Source organism: Sander lucioperca, chromosome 14 (genome assembly GCF_008315115.2).
Source record: "Sander lucioperca isolate FBNREF2018 chromosome 14, SLUC_FBN_1.2, whole genome shotgun sequence".
NCBI lineage: Eukaryota > Metazoa > Chordata > Actinopteri > Perciformes > Percidae > Sander > Sander lucioperca.
In genome coordinates this window covers 20,175,223-20,188,692 of record NC_050186.1, presented here as the reverse complement: position 1 = coordinate 20,188,692, position 13,470 = coordinate 20,175,223, and the positions used below count along the sequence as shown (strand labels likewise).

General features: G+C 41.4%; 1 protein-coding gene across 21 annotated transcripts in view; it reads left to right on the top strand.

Moving 5' to 3' along the window:
* The window catches only part of pleca (plectin a), a 111,370-nt gene that overhangs the window by 48,193 nt on the left and 49,707 nt on the right, over nt 1-13,470 (top strand). For 3 of the 21 annotated variants that reach the window (XM_035991347.1, XM_031295715.2, XM_031295712.2), the window contains exon 1: nt 9,948-10,180. The exons of 14 other annotated variants lie outside the window; for them this stretch is intronic. In XM_035991347.1, coding sequence (XP_035847240.1) covers nt 10,141-10,180 — 40 coding nt within the window. In that variant the 5' untranslated portion in view covers nt 9,948-10,140. Of the gene's footprint in view, nt 1-9,947; nt 10,181-12,280; nt 12,530-13,470 lie in introns of those variants that run through there. 4 more of the 21 variants (XM_031295705.2, XM_035991341.1, XM_031295701.2 and 1 more) reach the window with 2 other exon arrangements.

Genomic DNA, 13,470 nt, shown 5'->3' with positions numbered 1-13,470 from the left:
AACAAGCTGTCAGTAGCTTCGTCCACTTGTAATGCAAAACGACTGTCTTTTAATTTTTCTATGAGTTGTTCCTCAAGATCACTTGAAATGTTGCATATACGTCTCGCAACTGTGTCGTTGGACAGGGGGGCAGCTTTTAATTTTGCTGCGCTTGTCTCGTCAAGCATAACTGACACCATGTCTAGAGCAGCGGGGAGAATGAGCTGCTCTGCAATTGTGTTTGTGTGTTTTTTGCATTGTGCAATTCTGTATGCCACTCTATATGAAGCCATCTGTGCTTTACTGTTTACTGATGCAGCTTTTACCATGCCAGTCTCCTGTTGACGGTATTCTGCCTGATTTCTTTGAAAGAAATCAAGTGGCTTATTGACGTGACCGGGGTGTGTGGTCTTGATAAAGGGGTGGGGGTGGGGAGGGGAATTTCTGTTACACTTGGTGTCGCCCCCGGGGGTGATCGGTCTAATAAGCGGCAACACACATCTCTAAGGACGGTTTGCTCTCATACGCGCTGCATTTATAGTCACACACACACACGCACACGCGCACACACACACACACACACACACACACACACACACACACACACACACACACACACACACACACGCACACACGCAGTCACTCTCTAGTCTAGTGCGCGGTCTTGCTCCAGATTTCGGGAGATTGGATCTCATTTGCGGGCGTCAAGGAGCCGCTATCAATATGCGGGAGACTCCCGGAACTTCCGGGACAGTTGGGATGTCTGGATAAAAATATAAAAGGCATAAAAAGGAAAATATCCTCCTGTTTGGCGCGCCCCACCTGTCACGTCTCTATTCCCCACCAGTGGGGCGCGCCCCACACTTTGAGAAGCGCTGGTCTAGTCAGACATTTCATACTCATCACCTTTGTGTTTTAAGTCAATGGTAAATACCTTGCACCACCACCACCTGACTGTTATGACTTGTCATCCTGCAGACTTCAGTTTCAGCCATTTCTCTTTTTTTTATCTATTATCCTCTTGTCAGCAACAGAACAGTAACCTGCTACAGGCGATTCAGATTCAGCATCTTGCTCAAGGATTGGTCTTAAAGGTTTAAATCCAGACTTTATCTCAGCTGCCTACTTATTTACAGACATGGCTGGTTTGTGTCAGTCCCACATGGGCTAAAGTCAACAAGTCGTCATACACATTTAGGGCTGGGGTATCGTAACTTCGATACCGGTTCCTGAACGATACTTTTTTCTATACCAATCTTATAAAATCAATTTTAGCAGAAAGAAATTACAACATTACACATTACGGTACAAATCTTATTGGCTCACCGACCCTGAGGTATTGAAATTTGGTATTGAATGACGAGGCATTTTTCGACACTCTATATTAAGGAGGCAATTTGGGCGTTGCCTGAAAAGTATTGAATTTGGTACCTGGCCCTATACACATCTGACAGAGTCTCATCACTGTCCTGCTCTTTTTGAGGAACCCAACTGCATCTGGATGAGTCACATCCGTATCAAATGTTGAGGTTTGATATTTCATAGCTTTATTATTAATATATTTTCGATCCATTGCAGATCTTTTCTCTCAATATGTAATTTTAGCATTCAGCAATACATGAAATCTGTGTATGGCTACTACCTGATTGTTGCTGAGAGTTTTATCTTTATATTTTTTATTCACTAAGTATCCACAGTGAAATATGGACCGCATAGTGTTAAGATTCTGTTTCTGTTAAGTTTCATTTTATGCCCATTCTCTCTTGCATTCTTTCTCTTGTTGTTCCCTTTTTTCTCTTGATCACTTTTAAAATACATCGCAAGGCTTATTTGTGTGCTGGAAGGCTAAATAAAGGGAGCAGAACCGCTAACGCCTAAATATATGCCTGAATAATAGTTTTTTTCTTTGGACAAATGGCCATTAAATAGACACGCAGTCTTACTGCTCAAAAATGTTTTTAGTTCTTTAAACCTCAGGGCATTTTAAATAAGGCACATTAGCAGATAATCAGTCTTTCTTGGGAAAATTATGTTCTCCAAATCAGTAAAATATTTTCGAAATTCAGTGAACATGAGGTGGACAGATGTCAGATCCAACTCCACAACAGAGAGAACAGATGGAACATAGAAAAAGACGGATGAAGTGACACCCTTTGATACTTACATATCCAGATAATAAATTGACTTTTATTTCACTTCAGACAGTTTACCTAGCAGAATGGCTGTAGGTGTTTATGATCAGCATATTGGGTGCATGCTAGATTGTGATCACTGAGGAATAGTCAGTTTATCACCAATGTGTGTGTGTGTGTGTGTGTGTGTGTGTGTGTGTGTGTGTGTGTGTATATATTGTTTAAGCAATACTCCTCCCAGCACTTTTCCCACTGCTCCGTTTCCAAATGTCAAAATGCAAAGTTACATTTAACAACTTGGAAGACAACCAAATAGCTTAAATTATTTGCTGTAAAGTCTGTACTGGAATGCAGAGAGCACTTCATCTGCCAGAAGAGTTGAATGGGTTTGTTTTTAAAGGAGCCACTGTCACCTTGAGTTGTCTCCATTCTCTCGTCCACTGCCACTTCCACCATGGCAATAAGCTTTCATCACGGCGGGACACAAGAGGGACACAATAAACCAACTTCTTTATTTATATCCAGGCAACGGTTGAGCATGCTGTGTTTGCTTCATGGTTAAACATATTAACATGGGGTAGCTGCTCAGAATTTTAGTGATTGTCCCATCAGTCTTCATTTTAAGAAGTTACCACATAGTATATATTCATTCCCATTTGGTTGATAGTGAATTTGTGACTCAGTAGTGTTTATTTATACATGTGTAACTGTGTTATAGCTGATGCTTTGTGTACTGTGTGTTAGAAAGGCTGTAGTTGAGAGCTGAAGCTAGAAGAGGTTTGACGCAGGTACAGACTGTTTAATTTCTGTCCATCTGTGGTTTAGTGGTAGTAGCAAAACAAAAGTCTGTTGTTGCAGCGGTTTTGTTTGATTTAGAGCCCAAGGACAGGTAATGAAGAGCACATGGAGATAAAGTCTTTGCGTCCAATGAACCAACACATGCCCCAAGGTTTTGGAAGAAATCAAAATACCACTGAATTATTGCACTGTGAGAGATCTGTTTTCTTCTACCATAAATTATTTTATCTGCTGTGCCATATGTCAAGACTTTAATCATGCTAGCAAAGCAGCAATTCAGCCATCTTTATGATTTGTGATTCATTCTTCCAGATATCTTCACTTCAGTATATCATTCCTGGCTATCAAAATACCAGGGAACTGGCACATCATTTGCCTGGTATGATCTGCAGTGGAGCCCTGTCTGGCGAAAAAATGATTTTGCAGTGAGTCTTTTAACGTTGCCATGGCCCAGAAAGGTGGGCTATCTCCATCTGCAGAGTTCAGTGTGACTAAAAGGACTTATTTTGTATTATACCTACTGTATTTGGCCTCTGAACACAGCCTGTGTTGAACTGTAAGAAGTATTGACTAATACTGTTTAACCCAGACCTGCTGGAGTCCTTACTAAGCTCGATGCCTCTAATGCATGTCGTTACTGCCAGCGATTTGTTATGAAACATTGCTCCCAGTAGAGTGTGAATCTGTTTCACATTACTTTTTTGACAAACAGGGTGACAAACAGTTATTTTCATGAAGGGGATTATGAAATGGTTGCAAGAGAGAACTATTAGAATGGTAAATGATAAACAGTACTAACAGATGTTCTCCAGTATTTGCGGAACTGTAAGCTTCACAGTTGTCTGATCACTTTCTGCTGTACTAGGTACTATGCGTAGTCTGGGACTCTTAATGGGATCAGCAGAGGGCACTGTAACATGTGCTTTATTCTGATATTTATTATAGGATGACAGTGAATCAGTACAGCTGGCAGAGAAGGGCACAGTTCTACCACATAAAGGCAAATGGTAAAAATCACCATCCCCTGCAAACATTTTCCAAACCTCCTCCTTCGTATTTTTAGCCCCACTGGCAACCATGGTTATCCTGGATTCCATATTACTTTCCAGTGTCGATCAGTCTCAGAGAGGGTGAGTAACAGAGAATTGAACACAGGCCCAATTGTCTTCTTTTGAGGGAAAGAAATTACTGTGACTGCTGAGGGAAAAGTAGGGACAGCAGAGATGATGGACTCTTTCAGTAGTTGAGTCTTAGGTTTAGTATTTGCAAAAGAAATACAAGAACTCTGACACAACTCCCAACCTTGAGAAATGAAGGAGCTTTGACAGTATATAATATCGGGCACCTTCAGCAGTGCTGTTCATTTTGTACCCTTGCTTTTTGTCAAAGTGACACGTTAGATACCATCAATCTGTAGCTTTTAAAGGTTGTAGACTTGCTACAGCTGTGTTTTGTGTTGGTGGTGCTTTTCCCCTCAGCCCTGTTGATAGCGGGTTGTGTGTCATCTCTGCCGCCTATCAGATGAACCTTTTTATCTGTCGGCTCGCTTCCTCCGCTGGATGCACTCGACTTGGTTTTACAACTAGAGCATCAGCTGTACACTAACTCTCTCAGTACAGTATACACTGTGATTTAAAGTTATATCTATTATAAATCTTTACACCAGACAAAGAATGTAATGTGACTGAGTGCTCTACAATATGACTAACTTAGAATAGAGCAAGAGACACCGACAGAGGAGCAGAGCCTTCGATTTACATTTGCAAAATAACATGCTCTTTGAGTGTGGTTTAATATCATCGTGTATTAAAAAATAATGTTACTGCCTAATTTCAGGCCTAAAGCAGAGACCTCTATGTTCTAGAAGGAATGTATTTCTTAAACTGTTTTTAAATTAGTAGAATATCCCATGTGCAAAAACTATCCATCTTCCCAAGTATTAAACCCTTTTTAAAGTAGAAAACTAGACAACATTGGAGAGATACATTTCTACATGTTTAAAATGTTTACAAAATTGTTCATGAAGTTACAATTTCTCTTTCAGATTATTTGTTATAAGTGTCAATATGTCAAAACAAAATACATTTGATTGAGACACTATTAACATCTTATTTCTAATAAGAGTTGTTGATTTGTATAAGAGATGGGAAACTATGAGAATAAGGAAGTATGAGAATTAAAACTACATTATTTATTTTCTTAATCCTTAAAACTGGCGAAAGACGGTAGTGGGCTTGTAGCAGTAATGCCCATCAGCCACACAGAGTACAAACCTTCTCTACCCGGCTCCCTCTGATCCTTTTAGTTTCTGTTTTCATCCTTTGTGCACACACCCCCTTGAATTCTCCTCCTTTCATCCCTCTCGCCTCTCTTCTACACAGTTTATCTTTCGACGGGGGACTGAGAAAGGTAGGAGGGGTTGTGAGCATCGCTGTTTCTCCATGCTGACTCATGATGATAATTTGGTAGATAAATCCTTTATCACAGTGAAGCAAAAGGAAAGATTTTTGTCTTGTTAGTTTGATGTTACTGCATGCAAACACGATATAGTAAAGTGGTACTAGTCAGAAATATTTTAAGAAGAAATTCCTCAAAAAGATAAAAGAAAACTGGTGGCTGGAATGGTAATGCCCTTAGCCGATCTGAGGGCAATCTATGGGCTTCTCTTTCAAGATGGTGTGATTGTGGCCAAGAAGGACAAGCGTCCACAGTCCATGCACCCTGACGTCACAGGGGTTACCAACATGAAGGTAATCAGCGCCATGGGCTCTCTCAAATCTAAGGGCTGTGTCAGGGAGACTTTTGCTTGGAAACATGCCTATTACTATCTCACTGACGAAGGAATTGCATACCTGCGAGAATACCTGCGTCTGCCACCGGAGATCATGCCTGCATCCCTTCAACCCGTTCGTCGCCCTGCATCCTCTGCTCAAGTGCAAACAGTGAAAGCCCCCACATCGTACATCCCAAAACCCAAACCTGTAAGAGAAAGCCAAGAGACCCTGATGGACAGGCACATTTACCGCCACAAGAGAGTTAAAGAGGGAGAACAAGCTAAGATACCTACAATACACTTCAGAGGCTCCTACCAGTGTGATGCATCATTTGGCCAGCCTGGTGTTCAGACCCAGGTTTTTTTAAAGAGAGACAATGATTTCTGCAGAGGAGAGAAACATTGGGCCAATGAGGGTAACAGGAAAAGTTTTGGAGCTTCTTGTCTCCCCACTAAGGACAGAGCCACCAGCTGTCCTGACTCAGTGAAAGAGGCCAAGCTACCAGTTTCTTTAGTCCCCTCTTCTTCAATTGTACGAAAGTTCTCCAAAGAGATGCCAACTGTTCACAAAGCTCCTTGTGCCCCAGTGACGGAAGTCCTGGAGAAGTGTGTTAAGATGGCTGCTCCAAACCCATCTGCAGCTTTGGAAGAGTCTGAATGTATGGAAATGCAGGAGGCTACGATTAAGGAGCCCCCAGAAGAATTGACCCCAGATGTAACAAGAGGAGAAACCTCAAATCTAGCCTTGGAGGTACCTGGAGAGGTAGTGCCTGAGTTTGAACCTGGTGAACATGTTGAAATACCAGAAGTTAAAGATGAAGGTGTTCTTGAGGAAGCTGATGTGGGGACTGAAGAAACTGTTGAGAAGTTGTCATATGATGTTGAGACGACGAAACAGCTGTATGTTGATGTCTTCGGTCCTGTGACCAAGGCTAAGGCCTCTAAGTCTGATCTTGACCATGACTCAGCAACCTCTCCATCAACAGCCACAGAAACAGTTATGGATTTTGACATTGCCGATATAGCGGACACCCAGAAAGTCATGGAGAAGACCATTCCTACGACAGCCATCTCTGGGTTTCATGTCTCAGAGACCTCCACCGGTGCAGCCTCTGAGGCAGGCTGCTGTCCCAGCCCTGCAGTCCCTTCAGAGTGTCCAGTTATTGCCCTGAAGACCACTCTGCTTCAGGGAGACCAAGGCTTCGTCACAGAGGACCCTGAGAATCGGCAGGATGTTCAGAGGGTCTGGCCTGATTTCCTGGAAGGTTTGAGCTTGTCTTAGTTCTTCATCCTTCTCCTCCTCTTCATCTGTTTCCTCCTCTCTTATGTTGTCTGCAGTAGTGGCTATCTGGGTGTTGCTATGGGCAATGTGTTTGGGAGGTTGAGAGAGGGATAATTTAATCTTCTAACAATACAAGTAATGCTCTTGTCGTTTCCCATACAGCTTAATAACAACCAGACTGCCAATTAGGTGTCATTTTACTGGATGCATGAAGACTTGGGCCAACCTGTGGCCTACTTGTATGACTAGTTGTGAAGTCTTAAGTTTTACTCTCACATGCAAGTCCTATAATTTATTTCATATAGATGTTTGCACAATTTTCAGTTTCAATTTGTGTTAAAATAGAGGCATCTGTGCAGGCAAGATTTTTAAATCAAAGTACATCTCCATTTGCATATTTAGTGCAGTTATTCACTTATTTGATTTACTAAATATCACAGATCAACTAATTAACTAATTTATGTGCTGTTTTTTGGTGCTGTTTTCTTTCTGTGCACAAATATTTATAAATACTTCCTGTGAGATGTTTCTGGGTGAGATCAAACAGAAAGCTGTGACTTGCATGTTAGACAGAGGTAGCAGATCATCTGTTTAGTGATGCTGATACATGATTGGTCCATACAAGTACAGACACAGGCAGTCACCCTAGAGTATTTATATATTGTCTATACTGACACATGAACGGATGCACATCCATGGGGAAACTTGTCTTTATCGTGCTGTAGACCAGCTTCAATCACATCAAGGCATGTAAATACTGTAGATATTACATACAGTATATACCTACAGTTTAGTTCAAGGAAATTGGGGTCTACTAAAGCAACTTCTAGTTAGGCTAGTTAATATTTAATTTGGTAGGTATTTTGTAGATATTAATAATTAAATCAATTAATAAATTAGGTGATATTTTAACCTATTAAAAGTTTCAGATTTCACTTTCTCTACTGTACATACATGCAGATATTGTTGATATTAAGTTGTGTTTGACTGATGACTGATGGAGTTCATTCTGCCACCTGCTGGGGGAAAAGTGATCTGCTTTAAATACCATCCTGCTACTGTATTGCACGTTATTTACATGCACAGGCCGTCCAGTCATGTTCTCTTCATCTTACAGAACAGTCAGCGTTTCTCAGAGTTCCTATATAAATATTTTTGACTCACACAGATTGGTGATGAGCAGTGCTTCTGCATAAGCCCCATATTTAAGTTCCAGGCTTTACCTTAATATGCAGCCTGCCTCAGAACTTTCCATTGTCAGGGCCGAGATATGACTAAGCAGAGAGCCTGGGAAATGTGAGTCCAATTAAGCCACACTCAGCCTTTCCTGCCTGCGCCTCCGCAAGAAGGGCGAAGCAGCAGAAGCAGTCCAGATGAGAACATGTGGCAGTTGCCACCTTCCATTTGCCCTTTAGCGTTTTAGCCCAGCCTGCAATGAATGTAAACTCCAACATTTAAAAAGACCATACCGTACTAGAATGGAATAGCCATGCAGCACACAGAGTCACTAACCTGCTGTTTCATAGTACTATATGTTGCATTTATTAATAGTAGTGACAAAAAGAAATCGACAAGAAACCACTTGAACTGCGACAGAAATGAATTATACTAAAAACTTCATGGAGGCTCTGATTCAACACGGCCAAGGTAGGAAGTCTTTGTTCATGGAACAGTTCTGTCTTCTTACCAAAAGGTGTCAGCACATAAATACTTTATGGTGAGTCTGAGCTTGTGCAGAGGACCAAAGAGGATGAAGCAGGTATGGGTGTGTCTCTCACTGCCAGTGTATCAGATAACCCAGGACAGGGTTGTGTTTGTGATTAAGTGACAGCACATTGTTTTAAGGGTTTTTAAGATTGCTTTTTACCAGAATTGCACCCTCTGTGTCTGGTTTATTCAGATCCCAGATGTACATCAAGTGTTTATTTAGACAATAAGAGTGAAACAGATTATAGTTCATAACTTGAGTTAGATACCACCCACGCGGATAGACAGTGTCTGGGATCATGTTCCCCCCCTTCCCCGTATAAGATTGTTCCGGGTGAATACTAGGGATCACAGTGAAGTACCAGGCCTGGGTGGGCTCAGAAATAATGCACAGCTGCATAGATTGCATGCCGTTGAGATACACAGACTGTATGTTGCCTTGAGTAGAGACACAGCATTTTAGTTTTGCTTGTTATGGTAATTTATCTGTCGGGCTGCAACTAATGATTTTTTTTTTTTTTTAAATTACTTTTGGTATAAATCATTTAGTTGATAAAATGTGAAACAAATTGAATTGAATTGAAATTAAGCCCAGAGATGAGAGCCCTAGGCTACATCTTCATTTTGTTTGTTTTGTTCGACTAACAGTCCAAATTAAAAAGATATTTAACCTGCAATCATATAAACCACATCTCATATTTGAGAAACTGCAACCAGGGAATGTTTGACAGTTCAATCATAAAAGTTACTGCACCTGGTTAGTACAATGAATAGCACTTAATATTAATAGTTAATGTTCTTAACAGTTCAACACAATTAACCACAATAAGAATAGTGGCCAAAATGAAACAATATAGTCTACATTTATACAAAGATACTACTGTATAGATGTGTCCTAATATAGCCATAGATACCAGTACAAATCCTCTATTATTATTATTTTCTAATTTTAATTATTTATTACCAGTGAAATGTTTCAGACTCAGCTCCCACTTTTTTTTTTTTTAGCTTTAAATCCATTGCTGTGGTAGTCATACAGTATGATCCATATCCTGTGGATATGGTGGAATATTTTAACTGTCTCCAACTTTTTAATGGATTACACAGAGAAGCCTTTGTTATAGTAGCTTGCTGGCAAAAAATCATGTTTTCCGCTCTTTGTCTAAAGCCTGTAAGAAAATGTGTCCCTTGGAGTTTCTGTAGCCCTACACATGGATTCCATCCAGTGGGGTTCGTCAGAAACCACCACGCATGAGATGCTGTTTCCACTAAGGAAAGCCTCACAAATTAAGTCAAACTCGCAAAGCTGTCTAGTTTTCACTTCCCAGCCGTGCCTCCGGTTCTCTTTTTTTTCATGCTTTTTCAGCACGCCCCCCTGAGTTTTCATCAGAACACAATGTCGTGAGGTCAGATTTGACTCCTTGGCAGTTCAGTATTTTCTCTAAAAGTTGTGAAGACGCTGAGCAAAGATGGACTTATGCTGCTGTTTCTGTCCAGGACCACCAAACGGTAGGTTTTCTTTTTACAGGAACATTTCATTTTAAATGCTATATCAGTGCATTTGGGGATGCTAAAACAGGAATAAACTATAGAGTTAAATGTCTTGTATTATGCATGTCATCTGAGGATAGTGCTACTCAGCATCATTATCTTTTTAGATGATTGCAAATTAAAAAAGTCTCTGACATTCCTCTCATTGCTTACCTACCTGTGCTCTTTGGGAAATATTTGTCATTAGCAATTGAGGCATTTTAACTGAAATGAAAAGACCTTTTTACTTAACAGACTATATTGACTTAAAGTTTGGCTTTATTGCCTTCGTATGGGTATGCTAAGCATGTATGACAATATGGGAATGATTGAGCAAACGCATACCATGTGAAGAGAGTGGGAGGGGGCTAGCTCCTCCCATGAAGGAGCGGTAGAATGAATTAATTCCAGACATCTGTACTGCTCCCTTGGTTTTATTCCCTTTGCTCAGTCTTCACTGTAACTAATTGCCAATTTGAGCTGCCAGCTTCTAAGGCTATGAGGATTTGGTTGACATTTGGAAAATAGGTCATATAGGGTTTTACTGAGAATTATCTGCCAACCCTTAAGATGAAAATCACTCAGTTACAATCACCCTTTCTTATTTGTTGCGAGTGTACTTTAGCTTCAGTTCCCAACTGCTTTATTTATTAAATGTATTCTCTCAACTCTGTCATAGCGTACCCTAGTTGTTTCAGTCTGTCAATAGCCTGTACACCAGAGGTCTATTCTGAATTATATACTATTTGACACTGCTCATGCCAAAGGCAGCTTGAGGTCTAATGTCTATTTCTGCTTGTTTTATGGAGCACGTGTGATCATGACACTGGTCTTGGTGTTGGGTTTCTGCATAACGTTCTGGCAACAGACACTCTGGCGGAGTTGCCGTTTTGCCCGCAGCAAGATGATTTTGATGTCTCAACAGTGATGCAAGCCGGTGTTTCTGCTGTTACAGTTAGTGTAATTAGAGAAGATCCATCAAGTGTTAAGGTTTTACAGTCCTTGCGTAGCTCTATGCACTGGGTTAACACTGAATACAAAAGGCATGTTGCTGAGACCCAGGTGAAATGCTCAGAGAGGAATTTACTGGTGATAACACAGTGACAGCGAGATTGTAGTTACAGATGATTGACAGGTTTGAAAGTGTCTAAATCAAGTGATGATGTCAGAAGGGGATTGTTCTAGTATAAGCAGACATTTTCCCTCAAGGTTCTTCAGTGTTTTAATAACAGGACCTGTCCAGAGGAAAATTGAAAAGCGGGTTAAAATTGCGGGTTAAAAAAAAGCAGTTGGTATTTTGAAAGGGTTGGTGGTAAAACAGTATGTTTAAAAGGTTTCTGGGAAGCTTATAGGTTCTGGTTGTGCTGTCCAAGCATAAGAAATCAATTAGCATCTACAGTAGGGAAGCAGCGAAGTTACATAATGAGAATGAATTGATTGCGAGTGGGTTATTCTGTGAAGGGGAAAAATAAACTGGGGGAGGCATGGCTTCAGTATAAACATTTAGAAAAGGAGGAAGGGGTTGGCCTTGGATGATATGTGACTCATAAAACATGATGGAAAATAACTGAAGGGGCTTTGGTGGGTAAAATAAAATCCTATGGAGTGAATGAGTTGGAAACTGACACTGGCTCAAGGTGGATCACACTCGCGCTTAGTTTTGCTTCTTATCAAGGCTGACTGGAATTATTGTGTTTTGTGTGTGTATGTGTGTGTGTGTCTCTCACACAAAACAGCCTCATATATTATTAACTCCCGCAGATAGGCTGCAGCGAGATAGTTCCTGTAGGGCAAAACCAGTGGAGTCACTTGAGCCATGGAGGGGGGCAAAACCTTTTAACTTTTTAACTACTACAAGGCTGCAAAGTTGCTTGTGCTGGGAGAATTCCAGCTAATTTTGAAATAAGTACAACTTAAGATAACAAAGAAGTGTGTGAAAAAGAGGAATTGTTAGAGTAAATACAGGGAAAAAGGGGGAGGGAGGGAGGGAGATTGGCCACTTCTGCCAGAGGACTGAGTCACAGGGAAGGGAGGAGAGGGAGGGGTGCTCTTTCGCTCTTCTCTCTCTCGTAAAAGTCACGGACAACTTGGCTGCACTGCTTGTTTTAAAGTCCGGGATGGCACCACACCCCTAGGCGCACACCCCCTCCACTTCCCTCACCTTTCACCCCCAGCCCTCCCTTCTTTCTTCAGAGCCTGGGACTCTCCACTTTGTACCAGGCCCGATGCCGGCAAGCCCCCCTGGACATGTGTTCCCAGCCCTTGTGGTTGTGGGTCACATAGTTACTTTAATCTTTGCCTGGCAGTGGAGAGTACGGAAGAAGCAAGGTAAGAAAAGCTAGAAATCTCATCGCTACAAGGCTTACTTCAGGAGAGATGACGGTGTCTTAAGAGGAAGGTAGATCAAGGGTTTTCTGTGCAAATAGTTTCTCGCCGGCTGTTCTCGTCCGTCGTCTCTGCTCTCTCCTGTCCTGTGTGTTTTTCTGTTGCACACTCCTCTCTCTTCCTCACTCCCCCCTCTTTTTTCCCTCACACGTCTCGGTTTCCTGTGGTGCGGAGATGTTGCAGTTAACCCTGTAAATGCTGGCTGTAATGTGATGACGTTGGAGCTGTAGTATTCTGGATGACTGTTTTTTTTTTTTTTGCTTCGTCAGAGCTTTGATGTGCACACCTCAGCATCAGCTTTGCTCTTCTGCTGGTACTTGAATAGTGTCCTTTTAAAAATGCGTCATCATTTCATTCAAATTCTATCTTTGTAGATATGTGGCTTGAGTTGTGTGTGAGTTTAAGCCCTTGACTAGTCTAGAGTATCTTATCTTTATTTGTGGTTTCTCCTCTATTGTCATTAGACTTGTTCAGTCGGTTTCTTCTTGGAATGCTGTTGGAAAAGTTAAGCACATCCTTTTCACATACCAATCGTGGGCTTGCAGTGAAAAATAATACTCTTTGACCCACCAAATAGCCTGAAGGTTACCCACAGGCATTAAATGTCACCAGCCACACCTCAGGCAGACCTAGTTTACTGTTGACGCAGCTTGGCACAATGGCGGCTGTCAAACACACCTCTGCTGGTGACACACCCTCAGGCAAATTAAAGGATGTCTGACTGACAGTCCGAGTCTGCAGGTGTAGATAAAGGGCGGTTGTTTTTGTCCCACCTCTGAAAGTAATGTGAGAAACCGGTTTGGCTACAGACACTCACAATTCAGTAACTTTGGACAATGAAGCAGCTTAAAAGAACAAAGTAGCCCCAAGTCACATCTTAACTC